Source organism: Genypterus blacodes, unplaced genomic scaffold (genome assembly GCF_046128005.1).
Source record: "Genypterus blacodes isolate CSIRO-AG114 ecotype Tasmania unplaced genomic scaffold, CSIRO-AGI_Gbla_v1 ptg000030l_1, whole genome shotgun sequence".
NCBI lineage: Eukaryota > Metazoa > Chordata > Actinopteri > Ophidiiformes > Ophidiidae > Genypterus > Genypterus blacodes.
Window position 1 is genome coordinate 1202938 of NW_027466843.1, and position 22915 is coordinate 1225852.

Consider the following 22915-nt stretch of genomic DNA (forward strand, 5'->3'; position numbering starts at 1 on the left):
TAAGCTCTCCACGGGGAATAAATGTTTCCTCTCTGCCTGCCATTTGTCACACCTGGCACAGATATGTCACAAGGAGGAAAAGAATCACACGCATGCTTGCATACATACATGTACACACACACACACACACACGCACGCATATTGGGGTGGGGATGGGGGGTTGCTGAGGTGAAAACGCTGCTCCAATGGCACAAGCAGCAAAACGAAGTGAGGCAAACAGAATGAAGAGAAATTGCGGCGATTGTGTAAATGAGGAAAAGGGGGGGGGGGGGAGATGAGTGAGAAGAGGAAGAGGAATAGAAACAAGACAGAGAAAGAGAAGAAGAGGAAGAAGAGAGAGATTTGAAGTCTGCTGGGATGTTATGATGTCATTGAATTAAAATCAAACAGAGGAGTGCTTCATTCTTGGCACATGTGCCAATTCAAAGTCATCTAATTAACACATACAACATTCACAAGGTTGCAAATGTTTTACTGCCCTCTTCAAGTGTTTGAATTTTCACACGCAGAGCCAAATCATTTAATATTCACAACTAAAGGAAATCTGTTTAAGAAAGCTGCGCCATGTGCCAGAACGAGGCACTTTGAAGTTACAGGAGAGACTTTCTTCTCACGCCTTCTCCAATCAGATATGTGTTTTTTAAAGAGGTGTTTCAATGAGGATTTCCTTTTTTGCCCGTAAGCATCCTGAAAGCTGTCGGGCCGCGTAAAAAACAGGCAGCAGAATCCTACAGTTCATAGAGTCTCCAAACAAAAGATGAGGACATTTATTACAGGGTGTTTGCAGGCTGCAACTGTGAGTTTACCAACGTGGAGGTGATATTTAACAGCAAACGAGTCATTGTCCACGATGGAGACCCACCGTATGTATGAAAGCCAAAATGCCATTATGTTAGATGGATGACCACAATGTTAAAGGTTACATGTCTGAAAAAAGGCTTGAGGGTAATAAATGAACATGGGCACACACACGCACACGCACACGCACACACGCACACACACACACACACACACACACACACACACACACACACACACACACACACACACACCTGGTGAGAGTTATTACGTCTCCAACATCACAGCAATCAGCCAGAAGCCTTCCCATGATTAGGGGCCAGATTGACAAATTTGCATTCAATTTGAGGCCCAGACGAGTCAAATAGTTTCTCTGCACTGGCACCACTGAGTGCGGAATGTGAAAAATATGAGAAGAGTGAAGCAGGTGTAAACTTTGCTGTGCTCACTGATGACAGTTTTATCTTGCAGAAAGAGAGGGAGCGGGAGAAAAGCAGAGACAGAATCAGATAACTCCGGCTCTTTTTATCCTTGGATGACAGTGAAGACATGACAGCAGCCATATTGCATTAAATTATAAAAAAATATTGGTTTCCAGGCATTTCACAGCTCACTGCAATCCTGCATAACATGGAAGAAGTCAAAACATACATTTATTGCACATTGATTTTGTTTTAAATCCATTCACTGCTGTCATCTTGTCAGAATGTGAGGAAAATCATCTCATAAGGACCAAAAATCTCCAAGATTGATCTTTCATATTGCAAGGAAGTTTTAAGTTAATGACTTTTTTTTTGTTATTCTGTCTGGAGCAGCATTTAGTTTATATTTTTAAATGAAGGGGACAGGCTGTGAAGACACACTGGTTCACTCTGTCGACTTCCTCAGATGCGTGCTCCTGTCTTTAAAGCGTGCAGAGGCTGATCCTTATTAGTGGCATTTCGTTCAAATTAGCTGAACTGCAGCTGTGCTCATTTACATCATCAGTGTAAACACCCTGCAAACATTACGGATTGCATCGCTCAAACTTTTATAATTAAAATGTCCCTGGTAGTGATACACTCTTGTCACACTTATCGTGGTGTGTATGTGAACATCTTTCTCCCTCTCTGACCCACACACAACAGACTATTCTCTGAATTTAATTGTACTGATATTAAGGCAACAATTTAAAATAGAATTCTGTTGTTTGCAATACGTACAGGACTTGTTGCTTTATAGGCTCATGATGGTGACATGCCAAGTTTATACTGATAGTAAGCCGAGTGTTTACATGCTTGAATAAATCAATTTACACCTGCATAATCTAAGTCTGTTACTCAGAGTACACCAATGTCTGTTTATGTTGACTTCAAGCTGATTATTGTGTTTAAATTGCAATAAGAAAAAAAAGGATTTATTGCCATAATCAGAGTAGAATTGAAGGTTGAAACGTGCATGTAAACACACTGACTCAAACCTGTGTTTCATTATAAGTGTGACAGCTTAAGTGGAGTGTAGATGTAGCCCTGAGCCACTGTTAGACTATCACCATGAACACAGACCCTTTGTACTGCAGACATGAACAGAGCCCAGCACAGCACTACACACCCTGCGGCCCGCAGCAGATTTAAGGTTGGAATAAGGAATAATGAGAGAAACGATGTAAAAACTAAACACTCCCCTTATTGAGTCAAGAGTTTGGAAAATATGGAGGAGAAAACCTGGCTCTCTGTCCCAGCTTTCTCTAGTTAGATTGAAACAAATGACCTGCTGTTGTTGCTGTGGAGTGCAGCACAGAAACAAATCCCTACGTCTGGATTACACAGTGTGCTGAAGTGTGTCACGTTTATTTCTACAATAAAATAATAAAGTCATCTGATACGACTCTGCCTATTATCCAATGAATCAGAATTAACGCCTTTTCAGTGCAGAAGTTTTGCAATGTTGGTTTTCCAATTCTTTGTGAATTTGTTGCAGTTGAAATTTGTCGTCACCCCCTGCAGCACACATTCAGTTAACAAACAGAATGAGTGCACACTGGTGTAATATTGTGAAAGCTGGATGAAAACACAGTGGCTGTGTGAGGGAAAGGAGACAGTTAAGCTTCAGCACCGGGGATGCTGCACCAATCTGGATTTCGCTCATGCAATGCTGAAATCCATGCATGCCACATGGTGTTATTTCCATGATGACTTCAAAGAGTGGCAGCATCAAAGATCGACTGCGCTGAAGCACACTGGCATCACACGCTCCTCATACTCGCCTTCTTCGTCGTCCCTTATCGACATGTCACTTAGTCTTCCTTAACGAACACCAATCTTGGTACCAGCTGTCCTTTCTTTCCTTTCCTCTCTTCCTCCCCCGGCTCTGCTCCCTCTCATCCTTCATCCTCCCTCTCTCCGCGTCTGTGCTGGCAATCGACACGTTGACATCTCCCTCATATGTTCTAATACACTCCACGTGCGATCCGACAGCGTCCGTATGGTTGCATCTTACCCAGCGCAAGAGAGACACGTTGGTCCCATATGGAGCCTCACCACGGGAGTAAAGTATTGGATCAGGGGTGGCTGGTGGAAGACTCAGGGACTCTGCAGTCAGCGAGGAGTCTACCAGCTATAACTAAAGGCCTCAGTGTGTCAGAGCGACTGATAGTGTCTGAAACCCACTTTCTGACTGTCAAATTGAGGAGCCTGCGTGCGGCCAAATGCTCCAACTCCCTGAAACAGACAATCCAGCAGACACGCAGCGACAAAGCAGGTGTGCTGCTTTGTCGCTGCTTTGTGGTGTGGCGACTTGCTTTTCTGTCACAGACACACACAAACACAGTATGAATGTAGGCTTTGAGAGACTTCGCCGGCAAGCTGCAAAACTTTATTCTTTTAAATCATATTTAGGAATGAACCATGTTGTTGATATCGTATATTGGAGGTCTTCACATTGAATTTGGATGTGGAGAACCTTCCCAAACGCTATTCCTTTTCAAAACAGACCTATTCCAAAAGGGACCTGAGGATAATAAGACCTACGCAGCAGCTGCGTTGTGCCTCACTTCAGCATAGAACACCACGCTTTCTCTTGCTGCGATGAGCAAGCAGCAGGTGATGATAGAGATCTACCCACATGACTTACAGGCACACAGACCGGAGACCGGAGACCAGATCTGACCTGACCCGATACGATTTGGACCCAGGCCAATTAGGGTCCAAGGTGGGGTCTCTTAGGACCTGATTGAGACCCATGGAGACACCTAGTGCACATTAGTGACTGAGAAAGCTGCTTGGTATCACATCAAAACCTCCTCCTGGAAGATGGGACTATATTTTTTTGTTTACAGAGATTGTTTTTGCTGAACCTCTGTACGTATTCTATTTTTAGTCTCTCTCTCTCCCTCTCTCTCTCTCTCTCTGTTTTTCTTTGCCTTTTTTATTCCCAGATCTTCATTTCTGTGTCACAGGAAGTCAAAAGAAGTGATCTTAGTCAGCATAGCCATTTTTGTCTTACCTTACCTTCCACACTGCCTCAGCTGGTAGCTACCCTCTTTTCCTTTTCAGCTGCCAGGGGTTTTTGCATGCTTTTATGTCACTGCACTCCTTCCTCACACACACTGTCTACAACCGCTCCAGTGATTAATATGAGATTTAATAACAACACAGTGAGATGGCGTTGCCCTGAGACCAATGTTCCATGCGGTGGTGATAACAGAGAAGAAGAGGAGGAATCAGACAGTATTTGAGCTCGCGTCTCTTAATCTCTCCTCCTCCTCCGGCTCAGCCTAACTGACATTTTCTTAATTTATTTCTCTGAGGAATCCAACATTTTAATTAGGTCACTACAAATCTCCTCCTACACAGTCTTGTTCCAAAAAACTTTGTATTTCATCATATTTGTTATTTGCCTCCTCTGTCTGACTTTTGACATCATTTTGCCCTCACTAATGATGAATGGGGGTTTCAGACTAAATCCTGCCTCCCTAAAGTAAATGCTGCTGAGGTAACTGATAATTGATTCTGGCAATTAAATAAATGATAACGGTTAAATAAAGAAATCTCTTTTCAGGGTTTCAGTTGTGTATCGGAGCATCAGAGGATGTGTCCATATCAGATAAAATGCTGTTGAAAACTGATTTCAGCAGACAAAGTGTCTCTGCTATATGTATGTATTGTAACTATTCATACAGACACCGTGGTATATATGAATAGTAATGCTAATTCCATTTCTTTGTGCATGCAGGCGATGCAGTCGTCACCCATCAGAGGCAGCTTGACACTCTTACTCATCATGTATACATCTATATGTAGCTTTCCTGAGGTCGGGATCTTTGAGCCACGACTACCTGCAGATTTCCAACCAGGAATTCGATCTCATCGAAACAAAAACACGTCTGATGCAAACTGCTATATGAAGTATAGTGGGGGTATTTAATGCGAGTGTGTGTGTGTGTGTATGTGTGTACTTCTGTGTTCTATGCCATGTGATTGACAGTGTGTAAAATCTGTGAGATGTCCCTGATTGAGCTGGGAGTCCTGGCTTATCTCCAGCTTCAAAGGAAACAAGAGGAAATGACTTTCCTACAAAGCATCTGACAAGGCAAAATCTTTTACACGTTTTCCATTAACACAGCAGGACTCTTGCTGTGACTTCAAGTGCTAAGCTGAAAGGGGTTTAACTAGGAGCCATGGAGGTGCCCCTCTGGATCCAATTCTCTTTTACTAGGCCCTTAGATCAGTCACATGATATAAAGCGCTACACCTTTACAGTGCAGCGCGTGAATCTCAAAGAAACACCGCAAACACATGAGTGAAGGCAACACTGAGAAATGAAGAACTTCAGAAATATTGCATGTCAGAGGGACAAAACGAGGTGAAATTTACAAGATTGAGAACCCTTTATCTGACTTAGAAATGGGACGGCGATGCAACAACTCATACCCAACAGTGATTATCAATTACCTGTGTGACTGAGAACTCACAATCAATACTTGAGAGACGTTGAAGTCAATATAAAATATTGGCATTGCTTTTTTTGAGGAGGAGGATTTTTCTCCGATATCAAAGAGGAAACCAGTTATAATACCATAACTTATTCTTTTTGCCTATTCAGCTATTTCTCTGCATTATTTTCTTATTTTGCTTTAGTGGAGCAATATGGGGAGAGTGGGGACATATAATCTTTATAAAGCAAAGAAGAGACGGAACAGTGATCCATACTATCGCTATTACTGTTCAGCACTTTAAATCAAAAAGAAAAGTATCCCTCATCCAAATGTCCAAATTTAACATGTTGATTGCCATAACTGATGTTAACCCAGCATTGTGACATGAGTGCAGCTTGTTAGATGAAAGAGTTCCAGGAATATAATAGAAACTATTTATTTGGGTGATAGACTAATCCGGTTCTTTTGGATTTTACACTTCCGCAGGAAAAAACTGCCAGCTTTGGAAGTCTCATGAATGAGCACACTGAGAGTCCTGTAATTACAGTATTTCCTGGCTGAGTTGTGTCTAGTTTTCTCTTCCTGTTATGGGTACGGGATGTGGCTGAGGGAAATCCACGTCATGCCCACGCACACACAAATTAAACACAAATTAGACATGAAAAGACACACACACACACACACACACATACACACACACACACACACCTAATGTCATTCATTAGCTTCTGTGTGTCGTCACTCATTCTGTTCCTTCCCACCTCCTGTGGTATGGAGACAGAGTGACTCTGCAGTCCTCCAGTGGAATGCCAGCAGATCCTATTCCAGCACAGTCCCAACCATCACCAATCAGACTTTCCGACCACAACCCAGAAGCCTGCCAAGCTGTTCACCCTGTGATACTCTTATACCCGGCTTGTTGACCAGGCTAGAAGCTGATCTATATGACTGAATGAATCCGAGCAAGGCTACGTTACCACTGGGCTCAAGGCCTGCTAATCCATGACCTTACAGGAAAGATAAGCTGGCCAGGTCCGCTCTATCTACACCGCGCCGCACTGAGGAGCATGAGGGTTCAGCTGCAGCCTTGTAGTCTCGTGCTCCAGGCTTTGGCCGAGGCAGCTCTGAGTAGCTACAAGATCATACGTCTGCGCTGCACTGAGAAGAGATTCAGGCAGATGAATGCTGTAATTATGTGGTTAGCCTGATGTAGTTATGAGGCCTTATGTAGCGAGGCAAGTGTTCAAGGTCAGCTGATTATTGGTACAGCTAAACGTTCAGAAGCTGAAGGCATGGCTCCTTGGCAACAGTGGAGCACTGTGTGGCAAATGTAAACCAGACTGGAGATAAACTACTGTCTAAAGGGAAACTGTGTGTGTGAGAGAGGGGGGGGGGGGGGAGGGGGGGGGGGGGGGGAGACAGAATGAGGGGGAGTACCTTTCTCATGGACTGGAGGGTAGCTGAGGTTCAGTGGGTTCATTGACAGTGAAAGCAAAGATAGTTCTGTGACACACACACACACACACACACACACACACACACACACACACACACACACACACACAGACAGACTTCACTATTTGCAAAATCAAAGAGCCTTCTGCTTTGTCTGGTTTATGTCTTCATTAGTAAGGTGAGTCATGCTAAAGAATCTCACTAAGTGCAACATCTCTCAGTGGGTAAATCTAATGAATCTGTGACATCATAGAATAAGTCCAGCCTCTAATAGTTCATAGTACACACAGAAACCATATGGGCATGTCACCATAGTAAAGACTGTGTCTGCTGTGCTAATCACTCTGACATAGCAGATGCTGTGGGGTTATTGGTGAAATTAAAGCAACTTTCAGCCATTTTCAGAGTGTTTCACAGCTGTCCAGACTGGAGGGAGTGAGACAGACACAAAGGCATTTGGCCAGAGCATCAGCCAGTAGCTGGACCCAATCACATCAGATCCCACAGAGTTGGGGATTAGGTTTTTGATCCGGGCCGGATTTTTGGAAAAAACTATTCTCAAGCTTGTCCCATTTGAAATTCTGGTGTTCTTCAGTGATGTCATGTTTGCTGGTGTGAAAAAGAGAGAGAGAGCGACAGAGAGAGTCCTCATGGCTATGACTTAGTATTCAGAGGGTATAACAGCGGTTGCCAGAAGGAGCAGTTAGTTCGTCGAGCAGCATCAATTTGTCAGCATATCCTCACAAAAACTACTGTGGGGGCTCCTGGGAGCCGAAGCCGAGCACTGGCAAGAGCGCAAAGGGCCTTTGGTGACCCAACAGTCACTGCTAAATACACAGGCATGCTCAGCCCACACACACAGATACACACATATACAACTACTGATGTACAACATACGCATTAACTCCTACTTGCATCCCACTCCCCTTGTCAGCAGGAGAAACAACACAAACAAACACACAGCTGTAGCGTTTCATTAACAGCTGCCATAGTGCAGGGTCAAAGACAGTGCACGTCACACAGCCTGTGTCCTCTGAATCATTGGGCGCTGCAGGCGGGGATTGCATGTGGAGCTAAACACACAGTGAGAGAGAGAGAGAGAGAGAGAGAGAGAGAGAGAGAGAGAGAGAGAGAGAGAGAGAGAGAGGGGGGGGGGGGGGGGGAGGGGGGGATGAAAAGAGAGAGAGAGACTCACCTTCCCTGACCTTTGAGGTTCTGTATAGCCTGGACATACTGCAGGTACACTCACACCATTTCCGCACACACGCACGCACGCACGCACGCACGCACGCACGCACGCACGCACGCACGCACGCACGCACACACACACACACACACACACACACACACACACACACACACACACACACACACACACACACACACACACACACACACACACACACACACACACACACACACACACACTGCTCTGTAGAGTGCTACAGGCCATCATAAACTAACAGCTCACCTTCATCTATTAAACATAAGTAGCATCACACACACACACGGTTTGAGAACATGACGCAAGTACGGTGTACGGCGCGACCGCGACTGACAGCGCTGGGCCCTGCAGGAAAGCGAGGCATCTTTGACACACAACACACACATTTATAATTCAGCTGATACTGAAGCTCCGTGTGGGATTATGTTCTTACACATTTCTTCTTCGACGTGCAGTAACTGTAACGAGGTTGGCTTTGGTGTCAGCGGCGCATACTAATGCACATGCAGAGGCTCGACAGGATCGATGTCTCGCAGTGCGTCCACACAGCATGACACGTTACAGGCGGCAGGTTCAGAAGGGCAGCCAGTACAGCCGCACACCTACAACATCATAGATTAACTGTCTAGGATGGAAAAGATGAAAATAATTGGATTAATCAAATAAGCTGCAGCTCTATTGGAAAGGTCAGATTTGAGTCTGGGGGGGGGGGGGAGAGCTGCACCACACTTACACTTCACTATTACACTGGCATTAATGGCTGAATGGGTCAGAGTGGTAATAAAGGAGAATTAAAGCAAATAAAAACAGCCAAATAATTGCTAAATTGCAGTCTGGCTGGCAGAGATGGTACTTTTTATTTTATTAAAGCTCAGATTAAAAATCTGCTACTTTTCACTCCTCTACATTTACCTGAGAGCTGCACTAACAATTAACGACCGACTTTGGAAATTACGACCTTCTCTTGGGTATGAAGTCAGTGAAATGTGTGTTTTGGCTTCATGAATTTCAGGCCTGATTCCAGGGTGGTTTTGGATCACTCTGTTCTGATGTGGAGGAGGCTGTGACCTTTGACCCGAAGCCATGAAAATCCTCCCACTGACCCCACAAATTTTCATTATTTGATTCAAGAGGTTTCATTGTTTTACTTCCGAATTGGTCACATGAATTTTGTTGATTTTCCTTATTACCTAAATCAAAAATTCAGTAATTTAATATGAATGCTTGACGTCGTTTCACTTTTGCTCAGCTAGAACAAGAATGCAGGAAAATTACTTTAAATTTGAATCTTACTGTAGCATTATTGGAACTGTTACATGGTGGCAGGGTCACAGGAAGCTGGAACTCAATCATTTATTTGATGACCAGTTTATCTCAGAGGGAAAAACTAATTTACACTCACAAGCAAGCAATTGATAATCTACTTCACCTAAACCTGCATTTTTGCACTGTTTTCCACTTCTGCCTGCAGACATGTGTGTGTGCTTTATGTGTCTGCTTTCACATCCCAGCAGACACTGAATCCTGAGTCCAGGCGTGCATGACGAAATTTATGTCACACTGACACCAAGGACCCTCTTGGTAAAGTGTAATGCACTTTATGCAAGACTATAAAGATCTTAAGCGCAGCGTTTACTGTTATTGTTAAGCTGTCATTAAAACCACCAAACTCACCATCGGCACATGTCGTATATAATCTATACTCTGAGTGTGTTAAACAAAGAGAAACACTGAAAAATGAATGTGAAGTAGCGCCGGGATACATTTAAGAAGCTAATCAACCTTCTGCTCATTCGTCTCTATTGCTGCCACTGGACACAATGTCAGTCAAAACACAGTTCTATTCCTCTGATAATTCCCTGCACCTTAGAGCAACATGCTCCCATCAGGCAAACAGTTACAGAGTCATTACCGTCGCCTTCTATTGCTGCTAAATTGCAGTCATTTGAGGCCTTTTAGGCAAATAGACTGCTCAGCAAGCAGACGTGGCCTGGCTGAATGATGATTGCCTTCCTCTCACCGCATCTTCCTCAACAGTTAAGACAATTACGTGTGCATATTCAACCGCACCACACACAGATCTCCCTTGCTGCTTTGCATACGGCACGCTCACTTTTCAGCCCCAGATAACTCCCCGATAGTGAACCGAGGGGGACGCAGCCAAACCTCATCCACAAAACCATGGAGTATGTGCAAACACATGAACGGGTCACAGGAGGAGGAGGAGGAGGAGGAGGAGGAGGAGGAGGAGTGCCGTGAGACCCACTTGGCTTGGCTTGGTATTCTGGACATGAAAAAGACATATTCATCTATCCGTGGGGTAAACTGAGAGTTGCATTACAAGGAGGTTATGGAGCTGTGTGTCGAAGTGAAACTGATTTTGCCCTCAGCGGTTAAGAGGGAAAACTAGCAGAAGAAGGCAACAGTCAAAAAAAAGCTTGAACCCCCCCTGCAAGCTCGATTGGCCATTTAGAGGGGAAAAGGAAAAAAAGGCAGTATTGTTCTTTGTTTGAGTTCTTTCTCACAGACGCACACACACACACACACACACACACACAGACCCCCCCCACGCACACACACACACACACGCACACAAAAAATAGAGTGCTGACACCAATACTCTAAGCAGTCAATGATTTTACTAATGGTTCTCTTCTATGGAAAGGCAATTCCCATGAGAATGTTTAAAGCACTGAGAGTGATGTGTAAACTCTACTCTGACACACACACACACACACACACACACACACACACACACACACACACACACACACACACACACACAAGAAGCCTGCAACACGTCTCTTTCCTTACTTTAACCGATAGTATTGCAAAGTTTCCCAGCCACAGTGCCTGAGCCTCAGTCTCTATTCCTGTCTGAGCAGAAGTCAAAAGGAGAGGGCACAAAACATATATGGGCAGTAATCAATCTGCACGTTAAGGTTTGAGACAACAACTAACGAGAATCATGAGCCAGATCAATGGTTTGGAGTCATACCAGGAAGTGTGTATTTGAATGTCAGCAGTTTCTTGGCTCTTTCATTCTTTGGACAAAAGCTGTTGGTTGAAATTTTGAAAAGCCCATTTGAGCCATTTTGGATAGATTTTTTTTATCATTCTCAAATTTAGCAAAACAATAAATGTGGGAGCCAGAAAATGTCAAATTGAAAGAGTTCTTCAACTTCAAACAAGAACTTCAATATACTGCAAATGTCACATGTATTTTTGTGCATTTGTGCTCACTCTCAGTTTTGGCAACTTTCATCCCATACATTCACACTAAAAGATAGAAAGGTCTAGTGGATCTAAGAGAGAGAGAGAGAGAGAGAGAGAGAGAGAGAGAGAGAGAGAGAGAGACAGACAGACAGACAGACAGAGAGGTAAGATATGTAAATAGATGCTCAATTGAGACAACCAATCTTATCTGTTCCCTACTTTAAACAGCAAAAGGGCACATTCTGCTCACACAATCATCCCTCCAAATTACCTTCTTCCTCCCGCTTTGCAATCTTTGGCATGTTTTTTCCATACACTGTATTTTCTGTATACCTCTGAGAGACAAGCCGTCAAACGACATGTAACGGAATGGGAGGGAGGGAGGGGGCAGGAGACAGATGAGCGTTGAGGATGGAGTGAAAGACAAAGCATAAGGGAGAAGAAAAGGGAGTCAAATAAGTGGAATGGGAGCAATTGACGAGTGAAATCGAATCGAGCGAAAGGGAATCAAGTGAAAGATCAGGTCAACTCCGGCGGCACTGTGGAGTGTTGCTGATGTGATGGCACAATGATGATTAAGCGATGGTGGGAAATCAGAGAGGAAGACATATTATTATCATGCAGCTCAATTACAGCGCAATTTCTCCCCAGCATTGGAAGACTCTGCAGGGCTCCTCGTTGAAGCTGATTTGGAGACGCCCGCAGCCTCTGAAGAACCAGCGATTGACTCAGTGGTGCGGTGTGACGACCCTACTCAAGACGGAGGGAGGAGAGGCAGGAGAAGACAACCAGGGAGAGGAGGTGTGGGAGCACAAGTGGGCTGAAGAGACCGAGGAAATAGTGGAGGAATGGGAAGCATTTAGTGGAGCGATGAGAGACAGGACTCACACGTGAACACACCTGTTCAGTAATGACTCCCAGCACTTTGCCTTAACCTGAATCCTGAATAAGGCATCTTCACATGGAGTGATTTATAATTGTATTTACTATGCACAGGTTTGATGTCTGCAAGCCACAAAGGAAGGAGTAGAGAGATTATGTGTGTGTGTGTGTGTGTGTGTGTGTGTGTGTGTGTGTGTGTGTGTGTGTGTGTGTGTGTGAGAGAGAGGGAATATGTGAGTGGGTGTATACATCGCGTAAAAGAGAATTCTGTATTGCAATGTTTTATGCATTCCGTAGGTGTGAGAATCCAAGGGGACGACAGAGAGTGTGTGGAACATATTTGTGTGGATGTGTATGTGTATGTGTGTGTGTGCGTGTGTGTGAGCGCACATCTAAATAGAGTGTCCCAGTTGTCTCCAACGTTGCTACCCTGAGGCAAAGGCAGCCTTAGCTGAACTGCTTCACTGACCCCACAGCAAGAGATGATTAAATATAACCTTGACCATAACCCGGACCCTGATTCTCTTAGGGACAGCGTACTGGTGACTGTGTTATGACTCTGTAATGGGTGAAACATAAGGTAGCTATGTAGCTCTGACCTTCAGGGTCAGTCTCCACACTCCTTCCATATTTAACATATTCCCTACACTAGATCCACACAGCTTGACATCACATTTTATATTAATGCCTCCGCTTCTTCCAGTCTATCTGATTGAGTGAAATCTTTACGGCTGCCTGCACCGTTACATCAAACGGAAAATCGTAGGTGTTTTTTTTTGCACCACTTAAACAAATTTCTCTGCATTCTTCAGCATGCATAATTGGTATCTTTGGAAAGAAGCTTTAGGTCAGCATGCACTGTACTGAGATAAATGCAAAAACACAGCATAAGTAGACAGAATTAATGGAATTCCCATATTCACTGAATATACATGACATGTAGCCTAATGAGCTTATGAGAGTGAACGCACCAGTTAAGGACCTGGATGCATAGATCCCAAGCCAATGGATCATTTACTGGTTTCCGTAAATCAAATCTTAATCTCATTATCCAGACCTGTTTTGACCTGATTGTGTTGTTCACATGACATTTGAAAAAAAAAAATTGAGTAGTTTCAAAGTTTTATTGTGTAATTTTGACCAGTAGGAGGGAGGAAAATCTCCAAAATAAGAAAATAATGGCATTCTGACCGTGTTGGGATATCAAGCTGCTCTCCTCATGGCATTTCATTCCACATTATATACAGAATGTGCTTCTAAAGCTTCTATTTTTATCACACAATTTCAACCACATGACATGAACATATGTACGATCATACTGTGATCTCGGAAAATGTGTTTTTGAACAACATGATAATTGCTTTTCTTTTGTTCTTAATTTTTTTTCTTTTCTGCCTTAACGTTTTTCTCACAATCCTCATCATTCAGCAGGGGCAACTGCAAAGTCTGTCGGAGACATCCAGGAGACTCAGAGCAACACTAACAACCCACTGAAGATTCAGCTTTCTGTACTGCTGAATTTAAGTAAAGTCTTTTTGTTCCATTGTGCTTTCCACCAGCACCTGAAGAAATATCTTTATTGGTCTTAAGCTTAGTGAAAGCTCAAATCTTTGTTTGATTTCACTTTTTGATTTGTTAAATCCTGGACAGGGAACGCACACTGGGCTTATTAGCAATGGCTGTCTATAGATCTGCTAGGTTTGGTCATAATTCTCCAGGACTTTACCACCACCAACTACTGACCATTTCATATCACACATAACCAATATACTCAATGTTTACCTCAATAATACCAGTGAGTGCATGCTTAGATAAATATTTGGTCCTGGTATCCCTAAGCCTAACCTTCACAATCATGGTGGAGAATCAAATAAATGGCTTCACAACCCATTTAAGTGGCACTGCAGAACCAAGCACATTCCCTCAACCATGCTCTCCAGCATAATCCTCGATCAGAGCTCCTATTTAGAGATGCTTGATAAAAACCAGCTTGATAAGTGTCTTGGGATAGGCTTACCTCTAAATCCTAAACTTCTCTAACAGAGGAGAAAATTACAGACCTGATCCCTGTATGCATGGAGGCCATTTGGACTCAGGCTGGTTTCCAGAAACAGTCTCCAACCATGCAGTCTTTGCCAGGCAGGCCCACTAACAAGCCTTCAAACCAAACTGGGCTCCCCTGAGGATTATGCTGGGATTTGAGTAGACGTCGGATTTGTAGAAGGGATGAGAAGTTTATACACCCCCCCCACCCCCCACCCCACACACACACACACACACACACACACACACACACATCTTCTTCTTTTCAGCTCCAGCTTCCTTCTGTTTCGCATACCCATCCTTACACATTGTCCTCTCTTTCTGGCACTGTCTGTCTTTCTTTCTTCCTCCTCTCATTTTCTCTCTTCTAATCACAGATAAAGACAACTCTTCACCAGGATTGGACTGGTAGTCAGCTCCAAGTGGTAAGGAGGAGGTGGAAAGGAGGAGGAAATGAGGGAGAGGATGTAGAGAAGGAGGAAGAAGGAGAAGAAGAAGAAGAAGAAGAAAAAAAAAGTGCTGCTGTCTGTTCTTTCCCCTGGAAGTACAAAAGCTACCCCTGACAGGATGGAGTGCCACTATCTCTACTAAGCCAACGTGTCATCACCCCGTGTCTTCACCACACTGCCACACACTCTTTACGCCCACTGCCACAAATGCCCCAACTTATTAGAATAACACAGTACAACGGGATTAGTGTATGGCGTGTTGAGGAGGAGATAGCAAGGCAATGGCTCATGCTCAATGTCATTAGTCTGTGTGGGTGTGATTATATGTTCGTGTGCATTTATGTGTTACATGTGGATCAGTGTGTTCCAAGTCAATGTGCCAGCGCCGCAGTGATTTCTGAGGAGGGGGCAATCTGCCGTATGTACTTGCAACAACAATGCTATCGAGAGCGTCTTACTGAGATGTGACCATTATGCTTGAGAGACAAACACACTCCATGCTGTCTAATGATCCTCTACAGGAGTCTATTCGTGGTAAATGCTGCAGGGGCTGGGATGGAGATGCTATAGATACTGTCTCACACTGCGAGATCCACGTACAAAGCTGAACAATTCACCAAAAGTAAATGTGACTGCAACGACAGGAAATCTGATTTGATAGGAACGTACTCATCTCCTGCAACCTACACCATAACAAGGAAACATTAAGGATGGGGATTGCCAGAGATTTCCTGATTCAATATTACAATCATATTTGGTCGCAGATTTAATATGTATTGTATAATCTAATATATTGTGACTCTGCAACTATGCTGAGTTAATGTTATGATATATATTTTTGGATTAAATACTTGTTTTAAAATCAGGTCATGTCATGTGTCCGCTCGTTGCCGGTGAACACAGCATAGGAAACAAGCAGAGGTTGTTTTAATGCAAATAAAGAATCGCCGGTAAACAAAAACAACATAGTGTGTGGAGTATTTAATTAAAAACTTCAATAGATATAATTTCTAGTCATATTATTCGAAGTTCCAGTCAAATAGCCCAGTCATATGTATTCAAATTTGTATTCTAATCCTAATTACGGGAGAAACCAGAGCACGACCAATTCAAATGTATGGTATTGGAGTCAGTCGTTCTTGCACTAATCTCACTATAAAAATAAAGTGGATCTATTTAAAGGGATGACACTGGATTTGGTAAACAGCATGGGAGCTGTGTGATTGGCCTACTAACCCCTCCATATGGTGGTGGTCTAGTCCAAGGCTTCACATCTCTCAAATGAGATATGGAGGTGTGTGTGTGTGTGTGTGTGTGTGTGTGTGTGTGTATGTGTGTGTGTGTGTGTGCGTGCGTGTGTGGGTGTATTCATCATTCATAAGCTCACAAACAATCTTCATCCGCCTAGACCGGCACTAAATATCAACATGGAAGTCTGACCTCATGAAAATAACTCTCTCTCTCTCTCTGCTAAGCCTCTTACCTATGGGATTATTGGCATCGCTGGGTATTATATGGCTTCATTCATCTGGATGATGCCTTATTAATGTGTTGCGGAATGAAACCATCTGTAACAGCAGTAGATGATGATGGGAGAATGAGGAAATGATGGGGAAGCTGACAGTCTCGCAGAAGCAGGAGACACCTTGTGTGTGTGTGTATGTGTGTGTGTGTGTGTGTGTGTGTGTGTGTGTGTGTGTGTGTGTATGTGTGTGTGTGTGTTTGTGTGTTTGTGTGTGTGTGTGTGTGTGTGTGTGTGTGTGTGTGTGTTGGGGGCTCTGGGATACAACTCTAATTGGTAGTAATGTGGGGTTTGTTTGAACAGAGTTGACAGCAGGCAGATGAATGATAGCAATGACTATGATTTCCACATGTAGCATTATGTTTTGAAGGGCCTGTGTGTCCTCACAGGTGTCGTTAGTTATTCTGGCTGACTAGGTGAGTGTCTCAAAGGATCGCTTACCTCTTTAACGGTTTTGTATGAATGTTGCAGTATAGTTGTACAGTCAGGCTCAATAACCCTAACATGTAGAGTAATAGAGTGAATGCAGGTCAGACATTTCCTCCAGGATTCACTCGGCTGGGTTGGATAAACTTTTGGCTGAATTTGGGTGGAGCCACACCGCACTTAATGAAGTCAATGAATCAAGCACTGACTGCAGACACCCACATAGTCCTGAGCCGCCAAGCCAAAACAAACGATAATAGGTTTGTGGTAGCACCATGGGCGTGCAAGGCTCATGAACTTGATAATATTGTTATCAATTTACATGTGCTGTTCTCTCATCACTAAATGTAACTGAGAGGACTGTGAAAACTATTGCCAGAGTGTCTCCCGCTTCTGAGACTACGTGTAGTATTTCTAACGGTCACAGTTGAATAGCCGAACGGCACTTTCTGCTTCCCAGTGAGCACAGAGAGGAGGAAAGGGAGTGTACCGCCTCCGTGGTAAACAAGGATACCACACTAGAGGGGCCAGCAGTACATTTAGCACCTGTGCTAGATGTGGTGTTTAGCGGGGAAGTGCCTGGTAAGACTAGCAACAGAACAAGATGTGGTGTGTCGATGTGTCTGTCTGTATGTGTGTGTGTGTCTGGGCTGCTATGGATACCAAACCTTTGGTCAACAAACTCGACATAGTCTAAAGTTTTGAGATTCTTTACAGATAGATTTTCATATTTTGCATAAGGGTATGATCAGTTCTCTGAAATACCTTCACGTGTCTCTTTTAGGCAGCGTACTGTACTGAGGAAGAGAAACTATTGGAGCGATTCTCTGTTGCAGGATTTGAAGAGAGATGGGGTCATGTATACAAATTACAGCTCAACATCAAAGTGTCCCGGGTGATCCGTCTCTTTCAAGTCTGGGATGCATACGGAGCTTTTCCCCTCAGATCGGAACATGTTGCATGCCAGTGGGTGAAATCACCACGACAGATGGAAGGTACAGCTCCATGAACAGGACTTTTTTTTCCTCATTACAGGTCTTAAAGACAGAGTATGGCTTTTATAGATGCAGCGATCAGGATATGTGAGACTTAAAATCATACAGTGCATATCCGAGCGTCTCTGGACTGCGGGTCTGCATCTTCAAAGGTCTGTTTAAAGAAGAAACGTTTGCACAAATAACTGTGAATAACTCAGGGAGTGCCAATTTAACTGCCAAGTAGCAGTAAGAAAGTGGATTTGCTATGAAACAAAAACCAGCAGTAGACATCAACTGGCACATGGAATAACAGTAGCACAACCCCGCTGGCTAGAATGCAATGTGAAAAACACTGCATCTGAAAAAAGTGTGGGAAAGTGAGGATGAAGGCTTTCAGGGAAATAAAAATGAATATGCCAGCTCTTAAAAATGCCACGGAAAAATGTCCACAAAGTGACATTGTATATTTACATTACTGCAAAACACAGCGGTGGTTGTTTTGTATTGCGCGCTCACACACACACACACACACACACACACACACACACACACACACACACACACACACACACACACACACACACACAATTTTGCTTTGGCCTCTGAGCTCTAGGTGTTTTTCAGCTGGAGGAAAAAGTAAAAAGAAAAACAGGACATGGACTCAGCCTGTGTAACTGTCTAACTATGCATATGAGAACATGTATGTGGGTGTGTTTGTTCATTTCCCCTGTATTAATGCACAATTCATAGCTTTGAGTGTTCGTGCAACGAGTATGATTTCCTGTGTGAGTCGGCGAGGCGATCGGGGATGCGGTGGCATGAATCACAGCGTGTTTGTGGTTGGCAGTTGGAGAATAGACAATAGATTTCAGCTCAGGCTCTTAAATGAAAAACATATGTACAGTCATTATCACCAGCACTCTACACCACTGCAATTTAAAGGATGATCCCAGCGTGATTGGAGTGTTTACTCATTTCTTGCATTTTCCATTCCTTTAACCTTAATTGTGGCAGTGTTTAAATCTGTTTTGGCAAACATATGGGGCTCATTCATTCTAAATGACATTAAAAACCGCTCCGGAGACTTTTAATTCACTTAGAAGAAGTAACTAAGCACTGTGAATGAGAAGCGTTTTCCAGTGTAGTGTGGGTGCATTAATACCAGGCTGGTTTCAGTTGGTACTTCATGATAACGCTGGTGTGTGGGAACACTGTAAATAGGGCATGAGTTGGTGTCTCACTTCTGCTCTTCGCTTCTTTCATTTCTGTGGGTTTTTTTCTCTTCAAAATAAAATGCCTTCTGAGAAACACAACTTATTCAAGTGCAGTCTCCTGCTCTCAGCTGGGAAACCAAAGCAGCTTCACAATGGGAAACAAAGTCTACAATATCACGACTCATCACTGTAACATAGGGAAAGAATGTTAAAGTTGTTGTTTTTTTTAAATATGGAAACTGCAGCTGAGCCAAAAAATGGCACAAAGGGAAAATAACCTCTTTATAACAAAGTCATTGGTGATCATTTGGTGTTACGGTTGTCATTTAGGCATTATCATCATACTGTGCCGCCATGTGGAAAAACACAGGAGAACGTTTATTTGAGAGTCTGTTGCAGATGGTTTGTGAAACCACCCCTGTTCAGTTTGCCACAGAAAACCATTAGAGAAGCACAGGAGGGGAGATGGAAAAACATGTATATCAGAGGTAATGATATGTATACTCCCATGACTAAACAGGGAAACACTTTACAGTGTGTGTATGAGCTGGACACCCTGTGGGAGCGCGGGATCATGACGGTATGACTCGCATAGCAGTGCAAAGGAAATGCTGATTGACCAGATGTGTAGAAAGGAGAAAGTCAAGCTTGAAGCTCAACATTATTCCAAGCTACGGTCAGAATAGTGGTGAAGGAAGTGTGGCAAGCCTGACCGCTGAATCTATCACAGATAACCACAGATTCACAATTAAGATCACTAAGATGAAATAATCTCCAGATATGCGAGACTATTGTGATGTAAACAAGACAAGTCTGCTGGACTGAGAAGAAAACATCTCAATCAGCGTCAACAATCTTTTGCAGCATTTTCCTGCAGATACACAACTGGAGACAACCACTTACAACAACTGTAGCTCCTGCCTGCTGAGATGACACATCCACTGGTGTGCATAATGCCTCCATCAAACACAAGTTATCACATAGAAATTCTGTTATTGTCATAATACAGCTTCTGGCTAATTCTATTCTGGATCAAAGTGCTGCTCTCCAATCTCTCAGGCTTTGTGCCTCATATAGAATCAGTTGGCGCTTATGTGTCACCCCTAGGCTGGACAACTACTTGTCAAGCTGCACACACTCACAACACCCACAAGAGGAGAATGAAAAAGCAGTGATTAACCAGTTTCAGGAATATACTTGTGGCTAAGGGCGTCCAGTTGAATGTGAAAAGTCTGCGGGCCACAGAACTGCAGAGATTTATTCGGCAATCTGACAGGCAGGCAGCCGGAAATCTGACTGACTAGTGGACTGGCATATAGGTTATACCTTAAGGCGACGGGGATGAGGGCACAAGTCCAAAACCTTCCTTTAAAGGTCACAAGTGCAGATCTACTGTGAGTTTAAACATGAAATCGCCTTTGGATAAATTATATTTGATGTCTTGTGAACAGGTTCTGGCACAATTTAACCACAACGCCGACTGTGTGATAAGAAGCAGCAGCTTCTGTGCCACATTTTATGCGGACAATCTGCAAATAATACAGCATTACTAATTTGTGTACAATCATTATGAGAATATTACAGCCCAACAGATAACAATACCCTTAAGTGTCATAAGGTAGACTCAGTAATGAGTGCCACACACACACTTTGAGTCCCTACTGGAACATTACAGGGATATTATAGTGATATTTCATCAAAAGAATTCTCTCTCTGGTCAAACGACTCAAATAAACGCTGTCCTTGCCATGACTTTGTACAGTGAAGATGCAGGCAGGTGGGACAATGTCAGTGGTTCATACAAAAAAATCATCCAAGGAGACAAATGAGGCTATTCTAGTGGATCAAAAGTGGGTAGTTATATACTGGTTGAACTGTTGCTTAAGAGTATGGCTACAGCCAAATATATGGCAGGTTTATGATGGGAAAATGCCACATGCTGCCAGAAACACCAGAGCCCAATTTCTTTAGGCCAGTCTAACCGCTTGATCAACCACGCAAGCTCCTTTTCTGAGGATTTAATTCCAGACATAAGGTTGAGAAAATTAATCACATGCTGTGCCAAAACCCCCATTCAAATACAAACTCAGTGTGTAGCTTCAAATGTGGGCACAGGGAGCTGTGGAGTCCTGTATCTACACATTTAGATTTTGGGAACCAGTGTTTAGATAATAAGCAGGGGTTCAATTAGCACTCATGAGAGTTTACTTCTGAAGGGACTGAAGTTACAACGTATGAATATTCTCGTGACTGATTAATTTATAGATTGATTGCTCTTCCAATTAAACAGGCATCATTTTTTGTCTATTAGGTGCCAAGCAATGTTTGTTCATGTCAAACACAAATTGAGACCGTTGAAATATTTCCTTATTGCCTCTTAAATCAGAGGGATTACATTTGCTGCTATGTAAACAGATGCAATCAGAAAATCGTACATTACAGGGGAAACTGGCAGTTTAACTTCATAAATAACTCCATCCTCAAAGATTACTCAAACTGCTGTCAAATTTGGGAGATCAGAGGAAATTTTAACCTGCGCATAACAACATTCAACCTGCTGCTGGCACATTCTGTGTGTGGATATGTCTTCACAATAACGCCTGTCTTCACATTTAAACTCTGACCCCCTACCTGTAATGTCCATGCCCAGGGGACATCTAGGGTTTTGAGGGGATGCAGTTTTTGAATTCAAAATTGGCTTCGACAATGTATTTGACTTGAAATCACAAACATTATGACACACTCCTTATACACACCCTAAACAACAATCTCACCCAAAGATGTGCCTTCTATAATGTCGCCAAACTCGACTAGGCTGAGTTGAGCAGCTTTGGCACATTCTAATACGGGCTCTGGACTGGAGAGCTTTCATTCAAACGGCTCGTCGTGGCGCCGATCCCCTCTGCTAAGGACGCCTGTCTCCCAGTGCTGGAGAGAGACGGACTCGCCTGCATCTGTCTGGCTCCAGAGCGCAGACATCCTCACGTTTAAGTGACAACACTCAAACACGAGTCCCTCATTCATCCGAGGCCGTGTTTGTGTGTTGTTTCACCCAAAGCTCAACCTGGAGATGTTCTGACCTGCCTGCCACCCTCAGGGCTCCATCCCGGGAGACAGTCCCTCCATTCCGGCCATGCATTTAGGGATCTGATCTGATCACATACTAGCGCTTGTGTCTTACCGGCTGCTGTATGTGGGGACCCGTCCCCCTCCCGGGCGGAGGATGCTGCTGCCGCCGCCGCTCAACTCCGTGCTGGAAATAGTCGCTGCCAGCGGCTTTGTTGCCCGCGACCCGGTCTCTCTTCTCCCGCACGCTGGAGCCTCCGTTTTCTCTCTCCTCACCAGAGTCGAGGCTGCTGAAGTTCCACACGATCAGCGTCTGCACCAGCAGCACCGTGAGAGCCGCGATCAAGGCGGACCGCGACCGACGGGCCAACCTGCGAGCACACACGCCGCCGACCATCTTCGCACCGCGCTGTGGAGGAGCGGAGGACCGTGGGCACTGTGGCTCTGCGCAGCGCGACGGGAGGAAGGAGTGGAAGTAGAGGGAGAGTGTGGAGGAGGAGGAGGAGGAGGGGGAAGAAGAGGGGGAGGGAGGCCGAGCTTTACGGCGGAGGAGGCGAGGAGGAGCGTCGACGTGGAGAGCCACAGGGCCACCGTGTGGTGAAACACGGCGAGGGGAGGACACACGCTCCGGGGTGCCAGCAGGGTGCGGAGCCCATTTACTGATGTGTGTGTGAGCACCAGCTTCACTCTTCATTTTCACACTGGGGGGGGTTTATAAACACGACAG

The 22915-nt window shown here is 44.1% G+C and overlaps 1 protein-coding gene across 1 annotated transcript in view; it reads right to left on the reverse strand.

Annotated features, from left to right (window-relative positions):
* xylt1 (xylosyltransferase I) overlaps window positions 1-22617 on the reverse strand; it is a 66792-nt gene extending 44175 nt beyond the window's left edge. The window contains exon 1 of the mRNA XM_076145787.1: window positions 22304-22617. Within this exon, the coding sequence (XP_076001902.1) occupies window positions 22304-22585 (282 nt within the window). The 5' untranslated portion in view covers window positions 22586-22617. The remainder of the gene's footprint in view (window positions 1-22303) is intronic.
* Window positions 22618-22915: the final 298 nt, after the last annotated feature.